Source organism: Corvus hawaiiensis, chromosome 8 (assembly GCF_020740725.1).
Source record: "Corvus hawaiiensis isolate bCorHaw1 chromosome 8, bCorHaw1.pri.cur, whole genome shotgun sequence".
Classification (NCBI taxonomy): Eukaryota; Metazoa; Chordata; class Aves; order Passeriformes; family Corvidae; genus Corvus; species Corvus hawaiiensis.
In genome coordinates, this window is record NC_063220.1 from 33,005,894 (window position 1) to 33,021,793 (window position 15,900).

General features: G+C 37.5%; 2 protein-coding genes across 3 annotated transcripts in view; one reads left to right on the forward strand and one right to left on the reverse strand.

The window, feature by feature from the left end:
- Window positions 1-6,749, forward strand: part of MYPN (myopalladin) — a 72,480-nt gene extending 65,731 nt beyond the window's left edge. For both annotated transcript variants that reach the window (XM_048311919.1, XM_048311918.1), the window contains exon 20: window positions 702-6,749. In XM_048311919.1, coding sequence (XP_048167876.1) covers window positions 702-871 — 170 coding nt within the window. In that variant the 3' untranslated portion in view covers window positions 872-6,749. The remainder of the gene's footprint in view (window positions 1-701) is intronic.
- A 3,566-nt stretch (window positions 6,750-10,315) lies between these two features.
- PBLD (phenazine biosynthesis like protein domain containing) overlaps window positions 10,316-15,900 on the reverse strand; it is a 31,976-nt gene continuing 26,391 nt past the window's right edge. Inside the window, exon 9 of the mRNA XM_048312090.1 lies at window positions 10,316-11,649. Coding sequence (XP_048168047.1) covers window positions 11,138-11,649 — 512 coding nt within the window. The 3' untranslated portion in view covers window positions 10,316-11,137. The remainder of the gene's footprint in view (window positions 11,650-15,900) is intronic.

Consider the following 15,900-nt stretch of genomic DNA (forward strand, 5'->3'; position numbering starts at 1 on the left):
GACAGATGTGTCTATCTAATTTGGGTGCAGACCCATACCGATAAACACTGGCAAAGAAAATATAATTTTCCCTTTTCTGAAGTGTTTTAGGGATAACAACTGCTAGGTATTACCTAATATAATATTTTTACAAAATTTTAGTGGTATTTAGTGGTTCATATGGGAACATGCTGAATGTTACTTCTAAATTACTGAATATGGATCTTTGGATTACATTTCTTTCAGTATTTAAAAAAAAATCTAGAAGTTACAACTACTAGTTAGTAGTTGTAAGTACTAGAGGGCAATAAAAACTGCAATCACTTCCTTGAAGAAAAGCAATCCAGAGGATGAAGTAGTACAGAATCAGAGCCCTGGTCAGTTTGTTCATCTCTGTTCATGCTATGGTATGTTTTCAGTTTTGATTGCAAGGGTTTTGGGGAAGGCTCCAAAGATTCAATCATTAAATTTTGGACTTTGTGAAATCCATGCAAACGTTCCCATTGAACAGGGATGAAATTTTATCTGTAGACTTCAATAAAATTACTGAACACACAGACTATGCCAATGATAATATTTGAAAGAACAGACCCTAACCCTGAAAGAACAATACCGTGCTCTCCTCAAGGATGTTGGAAGCAACTTTCCAGGTGTGTGTATTTTTGTTTCATTGTGACCAGAACTAGAGGTTTATACATCCCATTACGTTTCTGTTGCTTCAGCTCAGTGGCACCGTCAAATTCCACAAGCAGTCAAGCTCCGCCCCGGTGGCAGCCGCTACACGAACCTCAGCAGCCAAGGACTCGACATCTTCTCTGCCTTTCCAGCTCCTGAGAGCCCTATGCTGTTTTCATCCCCAACCCAAAAGTTGGTGGAGAGTGAAGAACTTTGAAAAACAAACGCTCGTTCCAGTTGCACCTACAGAGATACTAGAACTGTGAAAAACTAAATAAAAACAAAAAGAGGTACAACTCAAGATGCTCAAGGTTTACAAGCAACTTGTTTGTAATTAAGTGTTCTGCTGCTGCAAATGCTGCAAGTAATATATCGTACAAGACTTTTGCATATGATTTTAATGCAGGATAATTGTGGTATGGAGTGTTGTGCAATAAATTCAGAACTGTGTAGTTTGCTAAGAATTACATAGTAAACATAGTTTTCAGCACCTAAAAGCCAATGCCACTTTTACTTCTTGAATTAGAGCTACTGCGCTGTAGCTGCCATGGTAAGGATTGATGATGATTAGCTGGAAGACTGCCAGTGAAAACATTGACATTACAGTAACAACAATCCTGAATGAGGGTAAACAACAAGACTTTGAATGTAATTCTAAAAAACATGCCAAATAATCACAAAGCACAAGTTAAAGGGAAAAGATGTAACTCATTTTTATATATGATTATGCCAGACTATTTTAGAATTTTTGAATTCCAGATTAGATAAATATAGCATTTCATGTAGGTACAGCTGTATACCCTAAATATTTATATTTGTGTGTGTGTGTACTCCATGAACTGTGTACTCTTGGTGTAAAGGTTCATAAAATAAGGTACAGGACATGTGCGTAAGGCGCTAACATAGGAAATGAAAATTCCTCGTGTCTGAAGCATGTTCTCTTGAGCCTGTAGCTGAAACTATTTTCCAGATGTGCTTCATACTTCTTTCTTTACCATGTTAGTGATCCTCTGACTTTAACACAGATGATACCAAACTTGTAACTTCATGGCTTTTAAATGTCAGTCTCTTCTTCCTAATTTTTAATGTGCATCTACCATCTAGCTCATTTTATAGCTAAATGGAAAGGAATTGCGACCTGGTAAATTTTCACCACCATTTAGGAAATGGTCACAGGTGTGGTGTCTAACATGAAGACAGAAAATTCTGTTAGTATATGAAGTTTAAGAAGTTAAGCAACAGTTATATGTGAAAAGCTAGAAAAAACCCTACTGTAACTAACAGTGGTAATAAATAAGGCAAATTAATGAAAGCTCTACAGAAGGTGTTAAGTCACAACACTTAATGATTGATTTAAATATTTTGGCACCTATACAGTTACATTAATAGCCCCCAGCTGTGAATCTGCAAATGTTCACAGTGTTTTCTTGCATCTTTCAATTACTGCTAACCCTTTTCTCTGGACATTGTTTTCAAGCACTTCTTACTTACTGCTTTCAGTATGGCTGCAGAATGCAACAAAGTCATGATCAAAGTCACAGAGATGAAAAAAAAAATTAACAGGTACTTTCATTTTAGGCTATATTTGGGGTTTTTTCAAATTTAAAATTTTAACTTTAAAAAAATTACATATGCAAAGAAAACAATGGGGAGTTATCTTAAGAGCAAAAGAATATTGGATATAGCCAGAGACTGAAAAAGAGTTCCTTTCACTGGGCTTCCCACAAATACAGCTTCTATTGTCCCTAACTGTTGATTCCCTAAGGGTTTAGAGGAAGTGAATTTCTTGTGTTGTTTTATTTCCCACCTGAGTGAACACCATAAAACAAAACCATCATTATAACTCTCATGCTTTTGTTAGAAATCTCAGGCAACTCACCCCAGACTGGACCGACCACACAGCTAAAACACAGTCTTATCCTAAGATTTAAAACAAGGTGCAGGTATTTCCATGGGAAAGCAGATGTTGCCCATGTTGTACCTCTTTCCTGGAAAACAAAATAAAACTCATGGCTATCAGAAGTGATGCATTGAGTTAAGGGACTTCAGTAATGAGATGCACAACTTAAGACATACTGTGGGTCTGGTTGTCTAGGACAGAGAATCTACCGCTCCTCTTATCTTCACGTGGTTTTTAGGGTGGCCTAGGATTCCAAAACTAAACCCAAAATTTAAAGTTTCCCATATTAGTTATTACTCTTGGAAAAATAATCCAAGAAAAGTTACTAGATTTTGCCTGCTTAATTCAGTGCTGTTGGGAAATGGGAAGGTAGGAAATTAAGACACAAAAGATCAAACTCTACTCACATCTACAGCCCTGGTCTTCCCATTATTTTGTGAACTGGAGAGAAGGTTTTGTTCTGAAGTATTCCAGGTTGTATACTGGCCATCAGGCTTTATCCCTAAGCACAAGCTTATTCAAGAGATTGCCTGCTTGGAAGTCCCCTGTGGCCCCTTTGCCTGGCTGAGAGTGAGAGGTTGGACAAGATGGCCCCCTGAGCTTTCTTCAGACCTAAATCACTCTGTGCTTCTAAATTGTTTTATTTTCCACTGCCTGTCTAAATATCCTACCTGGATTAAGTTACCTGTCAGCTGAGTAGAAACTAAGAATTCAAGCAAGCACAAACTTTTCCTTTTTGCTGGAATCTAACCTATTAGGCAAGTCAAGCTACAAGGGTTCTTCACACAGTGTAGAAGAAAGGAATACTAGTACTTAGTTCTGGCAACTATCTGGTTACCAGTGCTGGAATCATACTGATCAATATTACTGACAGCAGTAATGGTTTTCACATCTTACAACATCAGACATCACACCCAAAAGCTCAATGCAAGTAAAAAAAGTGCACAGTGCAAACCGTATCTCTTCACCTTTTCTCTGCAATGTCAGTGGAGTGTCTTCAAATTCACATCATTATAACCTGAGTTGATGGGCTGAGGATTAAATGGTACAATGTTTCTTAAAATGTACATTCAGTTCTTTGGAAGTGGGAGGACAAGAAGCTGAAAGACTTTTCCCAAAGATCTGTCATAAGAAGGATTAAACCTTAGTCATTCAGGAAGGAGCCCCAGAAATCTCAGTGACAGTTAGGCTACAGAAAGTACATCACCAAAATCTGTTAGCTGAACTATAATATTCTCTCCTGGACAGTACTTACCAGCAAAAAGATCAAAACCTGTCACATTTCCCTAAAAACCGCGGAAGTTAGCAATTTCAATTACTTCCAGTAATTGATAAATACTGATAAAAACAAACTCAGAATCTGATCCCAAATGGTCTGTAGTTGTTACATTTTGTTCCTTAAAGGACATTTCTCCTCTGCACGTACTGAACTCATGAAGGGAGCCTGTAAAGGCAGCTTGTGTGAGTGGATGTCAATGCTGTTTAATAAGTAGTACTGATGTGCCCATCACAAGGAAGAACTTGCAAGAAAAAGACACCAAAATTACGTTTGTGTTGTTAAGTGGTGGAACAGACAAGGGAAAAAGGCCTGTGGAAGAGAAGGACAGTACGACAGTACGACAGTACTGTGTTGCCACATGGTGTCAGGATGTGCTAGAGCCACCCTGCTCCCTCCTGAACAACCTGGCTGCCCATTGCTGGTGTTTACTGAATAACCAGTTCCACCTTACACTAACACAGCTTTTCATTCTCTTACTCAGGGCAGGCTACTGCAGCAACAAAACTTAATGTTAGACGGTCCACTGAAGTCACTGTTAGTTATTAACTCCAAAAGTCCATGAAACCACCAGAATGTGGAGTATAATGCTGTATAAGTGTGATACAGAAACGCTCGGGTTTGTAACCTCTCAGCTGTTTACTGATTCAGAATCCTGTAGGTTTAGTTTCCCATTTCCTCCTAGTCCTGGTTTCGTATAAAACCAATCAGAGGCATAGTATGTTGCAAACCAGAGCAGAAAAGACAACTTTTGTGTTGCAATTCTAGATTTCAAAAAGTATTATTTTTGCTTTAAACTTTTGGTCCAGATTGATGCAAACCCAGCCTCACAGGCAGCAGCAGCATCACATATAGGTCTGCATCGGTATCATTGGACCTCTTGCCTTAAAACCACTGGACTGAGTTCCTTGCTTCCACATGGAAGGTGGAGCAACCTTTCTGAACGCCTTACCTCTGCTAACACGAGGAGATGAGAGCACACACTTCAAATAGGAAAACCCAAGTCTGCAGTCTTCACCTCCATATATAAACAACTGCCAGTAATTGTACTTCAACCAACAAATCTGGAATAAGAATTCATTTAAGAACTGTGTTCTCAATGCTTCCAGGTTTAAAAGCATTAGTTTCTGAACAATGTCCTTACAAAACATAATGAAATATTTATACTGTTAATACAGGAGAAGCGATTCATTGATAATTGCCTTATTATTTACAACACAAAAATGTTCACTTTGAGCCTTAAAATTCTAGTTAATATTTTTTCTTGATTAAAGTTGATTTCTTTTTTCCAAAGTCATTCTCAGTGGGAAGAAAAATGCTCATGTCGGTTTTATAGTATATTTTAAGCGCACATGAAAGGAAAAAAACAAACACCTGCCTGTTCAGTAATGTATTTCCCTTCATCTCACCTGAACGTAAATAAACGCTTCATAGGTGCATACAAAACTGTGTCCTTCACATGTTCAAATAATTGTGAAAATGTGCGACAATTCCAGAAGTTTTCTCAGAACTTTGCTGTGACAGCTGATTAATGAAATCAGACTTTACATTATTTAGAAGAAAATATTAAATATTGTCAAGTTATATACTAGCCATGCTTCTAGCAGGTAGTTGTGAAATAAAACTCATTGCTTTTTTAAGCAATTCTTGCTATCAGTTCACACTGGTTTTAATATATGCCTACTTACAGACTGCCATAGCTGAACTCCATTGTGCCTCAAAAATTTTTGCAGTTCACTGGTCACCTGGCCCCCACACTGCCCTGAAACCCCCATTTGCTGCATCCAGACCAACACTGATGCAACTCTCCGTGCACTCAGGCACAGGGTGCCTGGGACAGAGCATTGATCTTTTCAACCCCTGGTTGTGTATCCAGCACTTGGGCAGCTAAAGTCTGAATGAGGGCCAATCAAACACACAAAACACACGAAGTTCACTCTTTCTTTCTTTCTTCAATGTGAATGAGTGAGCATCATCTTTGTATAAGGGCCCATTAGGACATTTTGGAATAGGTTTTAAATGATGCAAACCCAACACTTGAAGGAAGCTGGATCTCATAGCTCAGATACAGAAGAGAACAGAACCAAAGAAAGGATGAGTCCCATCACATTTGCTAGTACAGATTTTGCTTTCCCATGTAACCATGTTTCCCCATTCCTGCCTGATTTCCATGTACTTCTGTGCCTGTCAGATCAAAGGAAATGTTCTTAAAACCTTTTTAGCTCAGCTACAGCTCAATGAACTAACATGGCTTCTTTATATTTTATAAATTGCTCCAAGCAACATAACTTACTTCTATTAATGCCTTTATACATCAAGTCCACTTATAAGGAACCATTTACTGCATAATCAAAAGAAATCTTGGGCCATATGTGCTGTGAATTTCAGTGGAGTTCTCAATTTATATCAGTGGGAATTCTGTTCAGAAAGTGACCATCCTTTATGATCACACAGTCTGTTAGTAACGGGCAACATGGTTTTGTAAAGAAATCTAAAAATACTGAAGACAATCTGAAATGTTAGAAAAAATATTACTATGCACCCCAGGCTACAGGAAGCCAGTCAAAAATGAACTTCGCATTCCTTGGAGTTACCTAGGCAGACATTTGAAGCAAATTTTATATAAGATATATTTTTCATGCTAATTTCTGTACAAATGAAAACTGAATTACAAATTAGAAAAAAATTAGTAGACAATATTAAAATGTACTCTGATAGAAGATACATTTAAATATTATACATGGGGTTGGTTAGGGGTTTTGAAAGCCAGGTTTTCTTGAAATGTAATTAAAGTTTAAAATATGGAGCATTGTTTAAGAAGCCCACAAGTACCAAGTGAAATCAATGTTTGTTGTAAGATATCTGTGTAGAGGAAACACTGGACTGCTTCTTCTATGAATAAACATGTCTTTATCCTCAGTGCACTTGAGTTTTTGCCCCTGGATATTTTGTAGAAATAGAAGAGTTGAACATATTTAGATCAAGAAAACAGCACTTCTGTGAATTCTTATTTTAAAAATCTAGATAAGTTTGGCTCCTACACTACAAAGAAACGCATCTATATTGCTTAGCTCAAATAGCTGGAATCCCAAAAGTAAGGGTACTTATGTTAAAGAAAAAGCTTCCTTTGGTAAATCAATTCCTTTGGCCTGGAAGCAGTATTTTTAAAAAAATTTGTGCCTAGTGAATCCCATCACAGGAGGTACTTGCACAAAGATTTCACAAGGGAAGTTTTACTTAGCAAGTAGGAGTGAGCTAAATATTGAAATACCTAATGATACTCATGCTTCCCCACAGGAGGAAGCTGCAATGTCATTGACTTTGCAAATGTATAGCTGAGGTCAGTCACATTTTTATTTTAAATAATGGGTACTGTAGCACCATTTCAGAACTCCAGTCAAGAACTGAGTCTTGCCCTGTATGTATGTATAGTACAAGATGGACTGTGCACTAAATACCTTATAAATGGTGAGATGGAAGACAAAAGCCTAAAAAAATTGAATTAATGGAGGTTGAAAGACATGCTGACTGAGGAAAAAAGCACTGACTTTTTATTACTAACATATGTTTTGGGAACATGGTACCCTAATTCTGCTTTTAGCCACTGAAAAATCACTGTAGTTAAAAATGCCACTCTAGTTGCAAGCTCAAAAATAACTCTGGGCATGTTAAAACAAGGTGATACGATTAAAAGAATCATAGAAGCAGCGTATCTATAGCTTCAAAGAGAAAACCCTGCAGAAAGACCTTTCAGAGAAACAGAGGTTAATTTCCCACAAATAGTTCATTAGAATCCCACACTGAGTTTCAATAGTGAAACACGTATCTGTACAGTATGCAACACACATTTAATGAAGCAAGCATCTGTCATCCCCAGTGCTCTCACAATAATGTGGTTCTAGAATTACAGTGATAACTGGACAGATGTATCAGATGTAGTACTGATACTACAAACAAAAGTATTTCAGGTTTGCACTGCTGTTCAGTGGGACAAAGATTTATGAGCCAACAAAACTCAGCCTCAGAGAACACACCAAGCATCCAAGCTTTTGCTTATTGGGAGGCCCAATAGAAGCCATAATCATTTAAGGGGAGGGGGTATGAAATGCCCACACCAGCAAAGTCCAGTACAGAAGGTGGCTCAGCATCATTACCTGACCAGCATCAAGCAGTCAGTGGGGAACAAATATTTGGGAAGCAAAAATCAAATCCAAGTCAACAGTCAAGTTTACATTTCACAAATGTCACTGAAGTATTTGTAAAGGATTGCTGTGAAAAGAAACCAATGACTTACTGAATAGTTGTTGAGTTTGAAAATTCCTAACCAGCATGGATATTATCTGCTTTTCAAACTGCATTCAGAAAGAATTTTTAATGATTAAACTTTCCCATCACCCCAACTGACTCCACAAAAGGCTTTGGTAGATAATCAATAGACAGACAGCTATGCACTACACAGAATTTAATCTGCTGCCTTTCAGTACTACAGTAAACTGAAAATCCCATCTTCCAGCTCTACACTGCACCCTCCCAAGAAAGAAAACCAGTACAGCATTAGATAGAATCACAAATTTCCCAGCAGCAATATTACTATTTATAATTAAAGATATAAATAAGCATTAGCACAATGAAATCTGAGAGAATGGGGATTACAGGGGATTATAACCTTAACATATTGTGCAACAGCAGAGATTGATACCATGACCTGATTTACGAGTGTTCACTCTCTATGTACGGCACTGCAGTGCTTTGTAGGGCTTCAGTTTCAATTCTTGGTAATTTTTGGTAACATGAGCACAGGTATTTTATGGTTTGTGTTGCTTCGTTCCTCTTTATGAGAGTTTACTACCATTTAATCATTCCCTGCATGTTAATCCATTGGTTTTTAACTCTATCATCATATGCAGTAGAAAGTACAATGCTGCACAGAAGAAACAAAATTGGAAGAGAAATGACTGTTAAGTACTTTTACCTGAATTACTGCAATGTCATGTCCCACAAAAACAAATCACATGCCAGTAGCGCAGAAGCATCAGTCGTGCTCTTGCACCCTACTCTGGCATTTATCCTTTTGTACTGTATTCCCCTTCCCAGCTCAGCTTTAGGCAATCTTTCACTAATCCAAGTTTTCCATGTCACATAATCACATGATTTATTTGCATCCTATTCCTGTTTCAGTATGAAAAACCCACTGCTGTGCTAGCAGTGCAGGTGAGACAGTGTCTGCCTGAAGTTTGCAGTTAATAAAACAGGGTAAGATAGCACATCACTTCACTTTTTAAGAATTGTATTCATTGTTAGTACATACACAAACTTGCCACTTGATGGTAAGTAATATTCAAACAGTATTAACTTGACTATATGATGGACAACAATTCATTTTACTGTCTCTGTTAACGTGACTTCCTATCTCTGAGGTTGAATCCACTTTCTGCTTGCTGATAAAGATCTAATGTAATTCACATGAAGCAAAGGCCCACATTTTAATAATTAACACTATTCATTACCTTTAAAGAGGCTAAATATGCATTTAAAAACCCATTCCTGACGGCCAGTGTTTAAAGGAGTTGCTCAGAATACACAGTGCCTCTTCCACCTGTGTTTAAGCCAGCCTGAAACCCAGCCTCCATGCCAAGAACCATCCTTAATTCCCACGCCAGGAAACATAGGAGCCTGCAACAGTGACCAAGGGCAAAACATCAGTGAGGGACAGACACACATGGAGGTCAGGTCTTCGTACATAACTGCTCCTGCAGCACAGTCCCTCTCCCCCCCAAGCAGGGCTTAGTTCCTATTAATGCCTTTGTTCTTCTCTGAAAGCTGCTTAATTGTCGAAAATAACTCCTATCAAAGCTACTCATTTGTCATTTGAAAGAATCCTAAAATACAAGACATGGCAGCAGCCAGCAGGGAACCCACAAGCCTTCCCTGCTGGAAATCCACCACCAGCTGTTGTGGGACAGCAGCTCCCTTTCTCCTTCCCTCTCTCAGCTAACACTAGGGAGGGTTTGTCTCTGGAATCTCCCCTCAGCAGCACTAGCAGAAGCACTCTTCAGCTCCACAGTCTGCTGGCACCACGCCAGGCACCAACAGCTGAGCCTCTGCACACTCTACACCCAGCTACAAACACATCTGCTTCCCAGCCATCCTCTCCTATGTGTTTTTTCATCTTCCCGACCTCCTTTCCTCTTCTGCCTTTTCTCCCCAGACCCCTCTATCCCCCACAAGTGAAAGCAGCAAGTAAACAAAAGGCCATTCAGCACATCACCAGGGATGAAATGAACTCAACTGCTCTGCAAGAATGCTCCATCATTTTTTTCCCAAACTCATACGTAAAATACAATCCTTAGTGTAACTGGGAAGCGAATATCATTTGCTGGTTGGTTCTTCAGCACATAAAACGGCCAGGACTGTGATAGAAGTAATGTAACATTTGGAGTAGAAAACCCACTAGTAAGTAATTCCTAAGGCAGGAATTTCAGATATTTGGTGAGGACATAGCATAGAAAACACTTTATTTATGATTTACAAAATCTGTTATTGTTTCCAGATAACACAAGATTAGAAAATAAAATCCCATCATTTAAAGCCTACAAAAATCTAGAAGCTTAGATTATTTTCACGCAAGCATTCTCATTTATGGTATTTAATCACACGTGTTTTTACAACCATTGAAAATAAAACATTCCTTCCATTACTTGAAACTAGCTCTTTTTCGAGCATACAAGAGACACCATAAATTGGATTAAAGCAAACCTACACAACTTCGGAACCCATATGTCAAACTTACAAAGTTTAAGAAAGTTAGTTCTCTGAGGACCAGAACTCCAACACATTATAAAAGTTTTTCCAGGTGAACCATTTATGCGAAAAAAACCTAAAGAACAACTTTAAAGCTGACATAAAAACATGGAATGAAGTTCATTTCTGGTGCTATTCCATTCAGTTACAGCATGGGTCAACTTGTCCCATGATCTGTAGAAATACTGTCATGACTCATCACCGTAAAAAAACGACCAAAACCTTATTTAATTAAAGCATCTATTACATGTGATAAACTAGGAAACAATTGTCAGAAATATTTAAAATTAAAAGTACGATTTCCACCAGCATTAACTAAATTCAATCATCTTAAATGCCTTTTGATTTTATGTTCTCAGAGCAAATTTATTTTGTCAAATTACTATAAGATGCAAACAAGAATGAGCTATTATAATGCCAATATTACCTTAGTCAAGCAGATTAACTCTTGCTAATTATTAAATTACACATCTGGCCTGCTGCATATTCTTAGCTGGCAACAAGTTCTAATTAGCCATTTGGAAGTGTTCAGGGTGGTAGCTGAACACCCTCTGTGCATAAGGATCGCTGTCCGCGGCCGGTTTCTGTGCCGTGTAGTGGTGGTAGCTGTCGGCATGGAAGTGCTCACAGTGCAGGCTAATCCACTCTCGCTCAGTACTGTACCTTTCAGCTTCGGCAAGGATCCTGGTGAGAGCCATGATGTAGCTCAGAGCCATCTGAAGAGTCTCGTACTTGGACAGCTTCTTATCTTGACCCCACTGTGGAACGACCTTTCTCAAGCGATCAAAGGCTGTGTTCAGTCCTTGCATCCGTCTCCTCTCGCGGGCATTGGCAGCCAGTCTTCTCTTGGCAGCGTTCTCCATCCTTTCCGAACTGCACTTCACAACACAGCCTGCTCCACTTCGGCACTGCGTGTCTGACTCCACACCTGAGTCCAGGTGACTGGATTTACAGGTTTTCATATTTGATGCAGCTTCACTTTCACACACACAAAGATTACCTAGCAAAAATTCAGTACCTAAAAAGGGGTAAGGAAAGCATGCATGTGAGTAGCCTTCGCACCTCTTGAATCTGTTTGCCAGTATCAACTACGGCGTATTTTTCTTAGCTTCAAAAAAAATAAATATAATAAAATAAAAGTTCTTCTGGTTCTTCTGGAAATGTCTGAGAATTGTTTCTTATTGTTTAAAGAAAGAACAAAGAATTTTTTTATGTCTTATGCTTTCATTCTTTTAATTTCTTTAATCTCAAAGAGAGACAAAACAATAAAATCTCCATTCTCAAAATGTATGTTACTGAAGAAAATGGTCCGCTTAATCCAAGAAGGATCTTACTGGATTAAAGGCACAACTCCAAATGGCTATTTCAAATGAGAGAAGTTCTGATTCAGTTTAGGAGAGAATTTTGCAATGGCAAAGGGTTGCGATCTCAAGATGTAACTTCCTAGGAGAGATCTCTTTTTCCTTGGCTCCTGCTGGCCAGCAATGATTGTGTCGAGCAGACAAGATGAGGCTTTATAGAAACTGCAAAAGCTAAACAGGTGGTAGCAGGTGGGCGGGCGGCACGCTGCTTCCATCCCAGCACCTTCCCACCCTGGGAACTACAGGGGGAAAAAAAAACCAAACAGTAAAATCCCAACATTACAGCCTTCATCTGGTGAGAAGTCTTCCAAAGCCATTCTGTCCAGCCCTAACAACTTGCCATCTGGAGTAGTGTCTGGCTGGCCCCACAAGACACTGGGCAGTTAAGCAAAAGATCCTTTCAATGGATAATCTGTTGCAACTCAGGGGAAAAAAAAAATCCCTGTGCATTGTAGTAATACACATTAAAACAAGTGAAAATTCTGGCTCAGTATTGAGGATAGAAGAAATAACTGTATTAATGAAAAAGGAGAAAGAGCTAAAAGATATGTGGCCAAGCCACTGTTTTGCACATATGGTACCAAAATAAGTAAACTCAAATTATTAGAAATCCTTCAGCACTCACAATTTAAATACTGTATAAAGTACACAACATTTCAACCAGAGTAGTATCTTGAGAAAAAAGGGGATTATATATTTGTCTGTCAGCAAACTCAATGTCAGTAAAATAATTTCAATATATTTAAACAGTTAAAATGTAGCTACAGATTTATCTAATAATTGCAAAAATAGATAGGTTGTGATAGTTATACACAAAAACATGCAAGTATACAAATCACCTGAAAGCTGCCCTTTTTAATACACCAGATTAAAGTATATATGTATATTTTATGTGAATTAAAAGTGTCTTTTTAGTAATATCTCTATATAAGTGACAAGAATAAAAGAGGATATGAAAAAAAAATCTGCTTGCTGGTAGCAAGGGATCAATTCTGCTACCAACTGAAACAACAGAGGAGCCACCATATATACACACCCACGCCCCATAATCAAAACATTTTTCACTGTACTTGTATTATTAAAATCATAATTACATAAACTTACAAGGAAATACCATATGATCTTTTTATGATGTACACAAAAGGAAAAAAAAAAACCTGCCACACAATGATTTATTATCTGTATTGATTTCAAACTTAATTAAATTGTTACCAGCATTAATAAATTAGTAACTTTTTTCATTAGAGACTGAACATTGTATATTTAGAACTATAGCTCAATTGTTTTCATTATGACTCCAAAACTTGGTGTAGCTGTAAACAGCTGATTAATCCCTAGCAAAAGCAATGACAATGAAATGAGGTTGAATAATCCAAAAACAATAGGATGCAATTGAACACTAATGGACTCCAGCATGACAGATGTTGAACGTCGGCTGTTACGCGCAGTTGCTCTGCTCTTAATATTCCGCATCCTAATGATCATGAACAGAGATGATAGTTGGGGTAGGGAGTCTCCATTATTCCATTATCAAAATGTATGCCACTTCTTCAATTTTTAAAGAAGTACAACTTCATCACGTTTCATTAGAAATGTTCAACTTTGCTATCTGTGTGCACTGACCTATTCTCCCAAACATAAAGAGCTACTACCACATGCTAAAACGCCACTTTCTGACTGACAATTTCTGATTATCTGTGTGAGAACGGCTCTCTACAAAAACCCACAGAAACATATGTCTTTCTCAAAAGGATCAGCAATTAGAATTTGTGAGATTTCTGTTTCTGAAGATGCTCCATGGGAAGTACCGCATGTGCGGTAGAAAAGAAAATCCACATCTGACCTTCATGCTATTGCTAAAACATGTTTTAGTGCTACTGCAGCCTTCTATCCCAACGAAGTTCGTTAGTTAAACCCTTCGTCTCTTACAATGAGTCTCAAATGATTTTTCATGTAAAAGAACACCAGAGAATTAAGGTGTTCTGTAAGTTAATAAATATTGTGTGTTCTCATGAAATAGCTATTACTCAATTCAGGTAATTAATCACTCTTCATCTTAAGGGTGCTGCTAACTTCATACCATAAATACTAAAAGCTCCCCTTTAAAATAGAATATTTTATTTTTTCACACGTCAGCAGTTTTCTTTAACTTAATATATCCTGCCAGTATAAATTACAATAAAGACTTCAAATATACTGAAAAACACAGTGCTTCAGAAACTTTGTATTTTACTTCACTAATGCACAGCACTCAACAGTGCTGTTAATTTTCCCTTCCTAATTGATTCACCACCATTATCATGCTTTGACTAACATACTGCTACAATCTCAAGAGAGAAGCTGTGATTTATCTCTCCTACTGAACACACTGTAACTTCAGCTTAAATGATTTACTATCAAATCACAGGACAAGAGCCAAGATCCATTTAGACTAATAACAAACTGCTAACAGGATTTTATAGCTCATAGGCAAAGCTAAAAAATGCTCTCTGGCTGATCAAGATACCTGCTTTTCATCACTTAAAATTTCATAAAGTTTCTGCTTTATGAAAGAGAAATACAAAAAGTATGAAGGTCTTATCCACACCAATTTAGTTCATTTGCACAGCCTCCTTGCATAGCCTTATGACAATGTTACCTCAAACTAAAAAATAATCTGCTTTATTGCTCAATGAATAAGAGAAAAGGTATCAGTTGGAATTTTCACAGGTTTCTTTCTCTTGGTTTGATTTCCTCTATATTTCAGCTTGTCTCAGTTAGTGCTTACATAATTTTATTCCCTCCTCCCTTTACTTTTAACAATTTGTCATAGATATTACTGATTGAAATTTTTTTCAAATTATTATCAATATTTTTATTATATGTTTTTTAAAAGCTATTAATATATCCTGATGTGATAAACTACTGTGGTGCTAAAAGCTTTTCTAAATCCCAACTTATTTAGTTTCATGCATTTTGTACATCAACCATTTCTCAAAAATTTCCCTTTTACTCTTTTTTTTTTTTTTGTCATAAAACAATCTCAAGCCAGAAAAACACCAGAATCACCAGAAAGAAGTTCTGTGTCTACCCAGTTGCTCAAATTTCAATCTTTGAATCTCTAACTATGCAGGCACCAATTTAGTGCTACTCAGTGATCCTGGCAGCATTATTCTGGAGTCATATTTTAATTCTAAAACAGTATAATTAATCAAAATATTATGTTTTCCTCAGAGAAAAACAAGAGACAGATAATGCTATTTCAGTCATAAACCAGATTATTTTAGCAACTTCAACTCACCACTGGTATTAGGAAAATAAAGCAGAGTTTCAATCCATCAAAGAAATTAGCTAGTTTCAGAATTTATGACTACATACATAAACCCATTCAAAATTGTCTGCTAGGTATCCAAGTTAAAAACTCAGATGCAATTAGCATAGCACCCACCAAGAGATGAATGTCTTTCACCTGTACTATTATGGAAAACACAATCAAATTACTTTTACTGGGAATTGACTGGAGCCAGATACTAAATTTAAAATTAAATGAAGGCAGTACTTCTGGTTGAAGTCTAATTCCTCCCTACTTTCTCTACCTGTATTTAAAAAAAACCATATACAAGCAATGTATCAAAACAAGAATCTTACCTCTCCCTTCTAGCCAGAACTCTTTCATCTCAGGTAGATCCTTTCTAAAAGCCTCAAGACTCCTCACCACTGTAGTTTACCCTGCACAAAGCAGAAAGACTGGCATGCTGTATGCTGCCTAATTAAGAGCAGGCGGGTAACTATGAAAATATGTCCATCCTTAAGGGCCCAATTTCTTGTAACATTTGACTCAGCTCACAAGACAGGCTAGAAATCCATGGTGTGCAGAATCACTTCCTTTCCTGCCTTGGTTATTTGCATTGTTTTCCCTGTCACAGCTA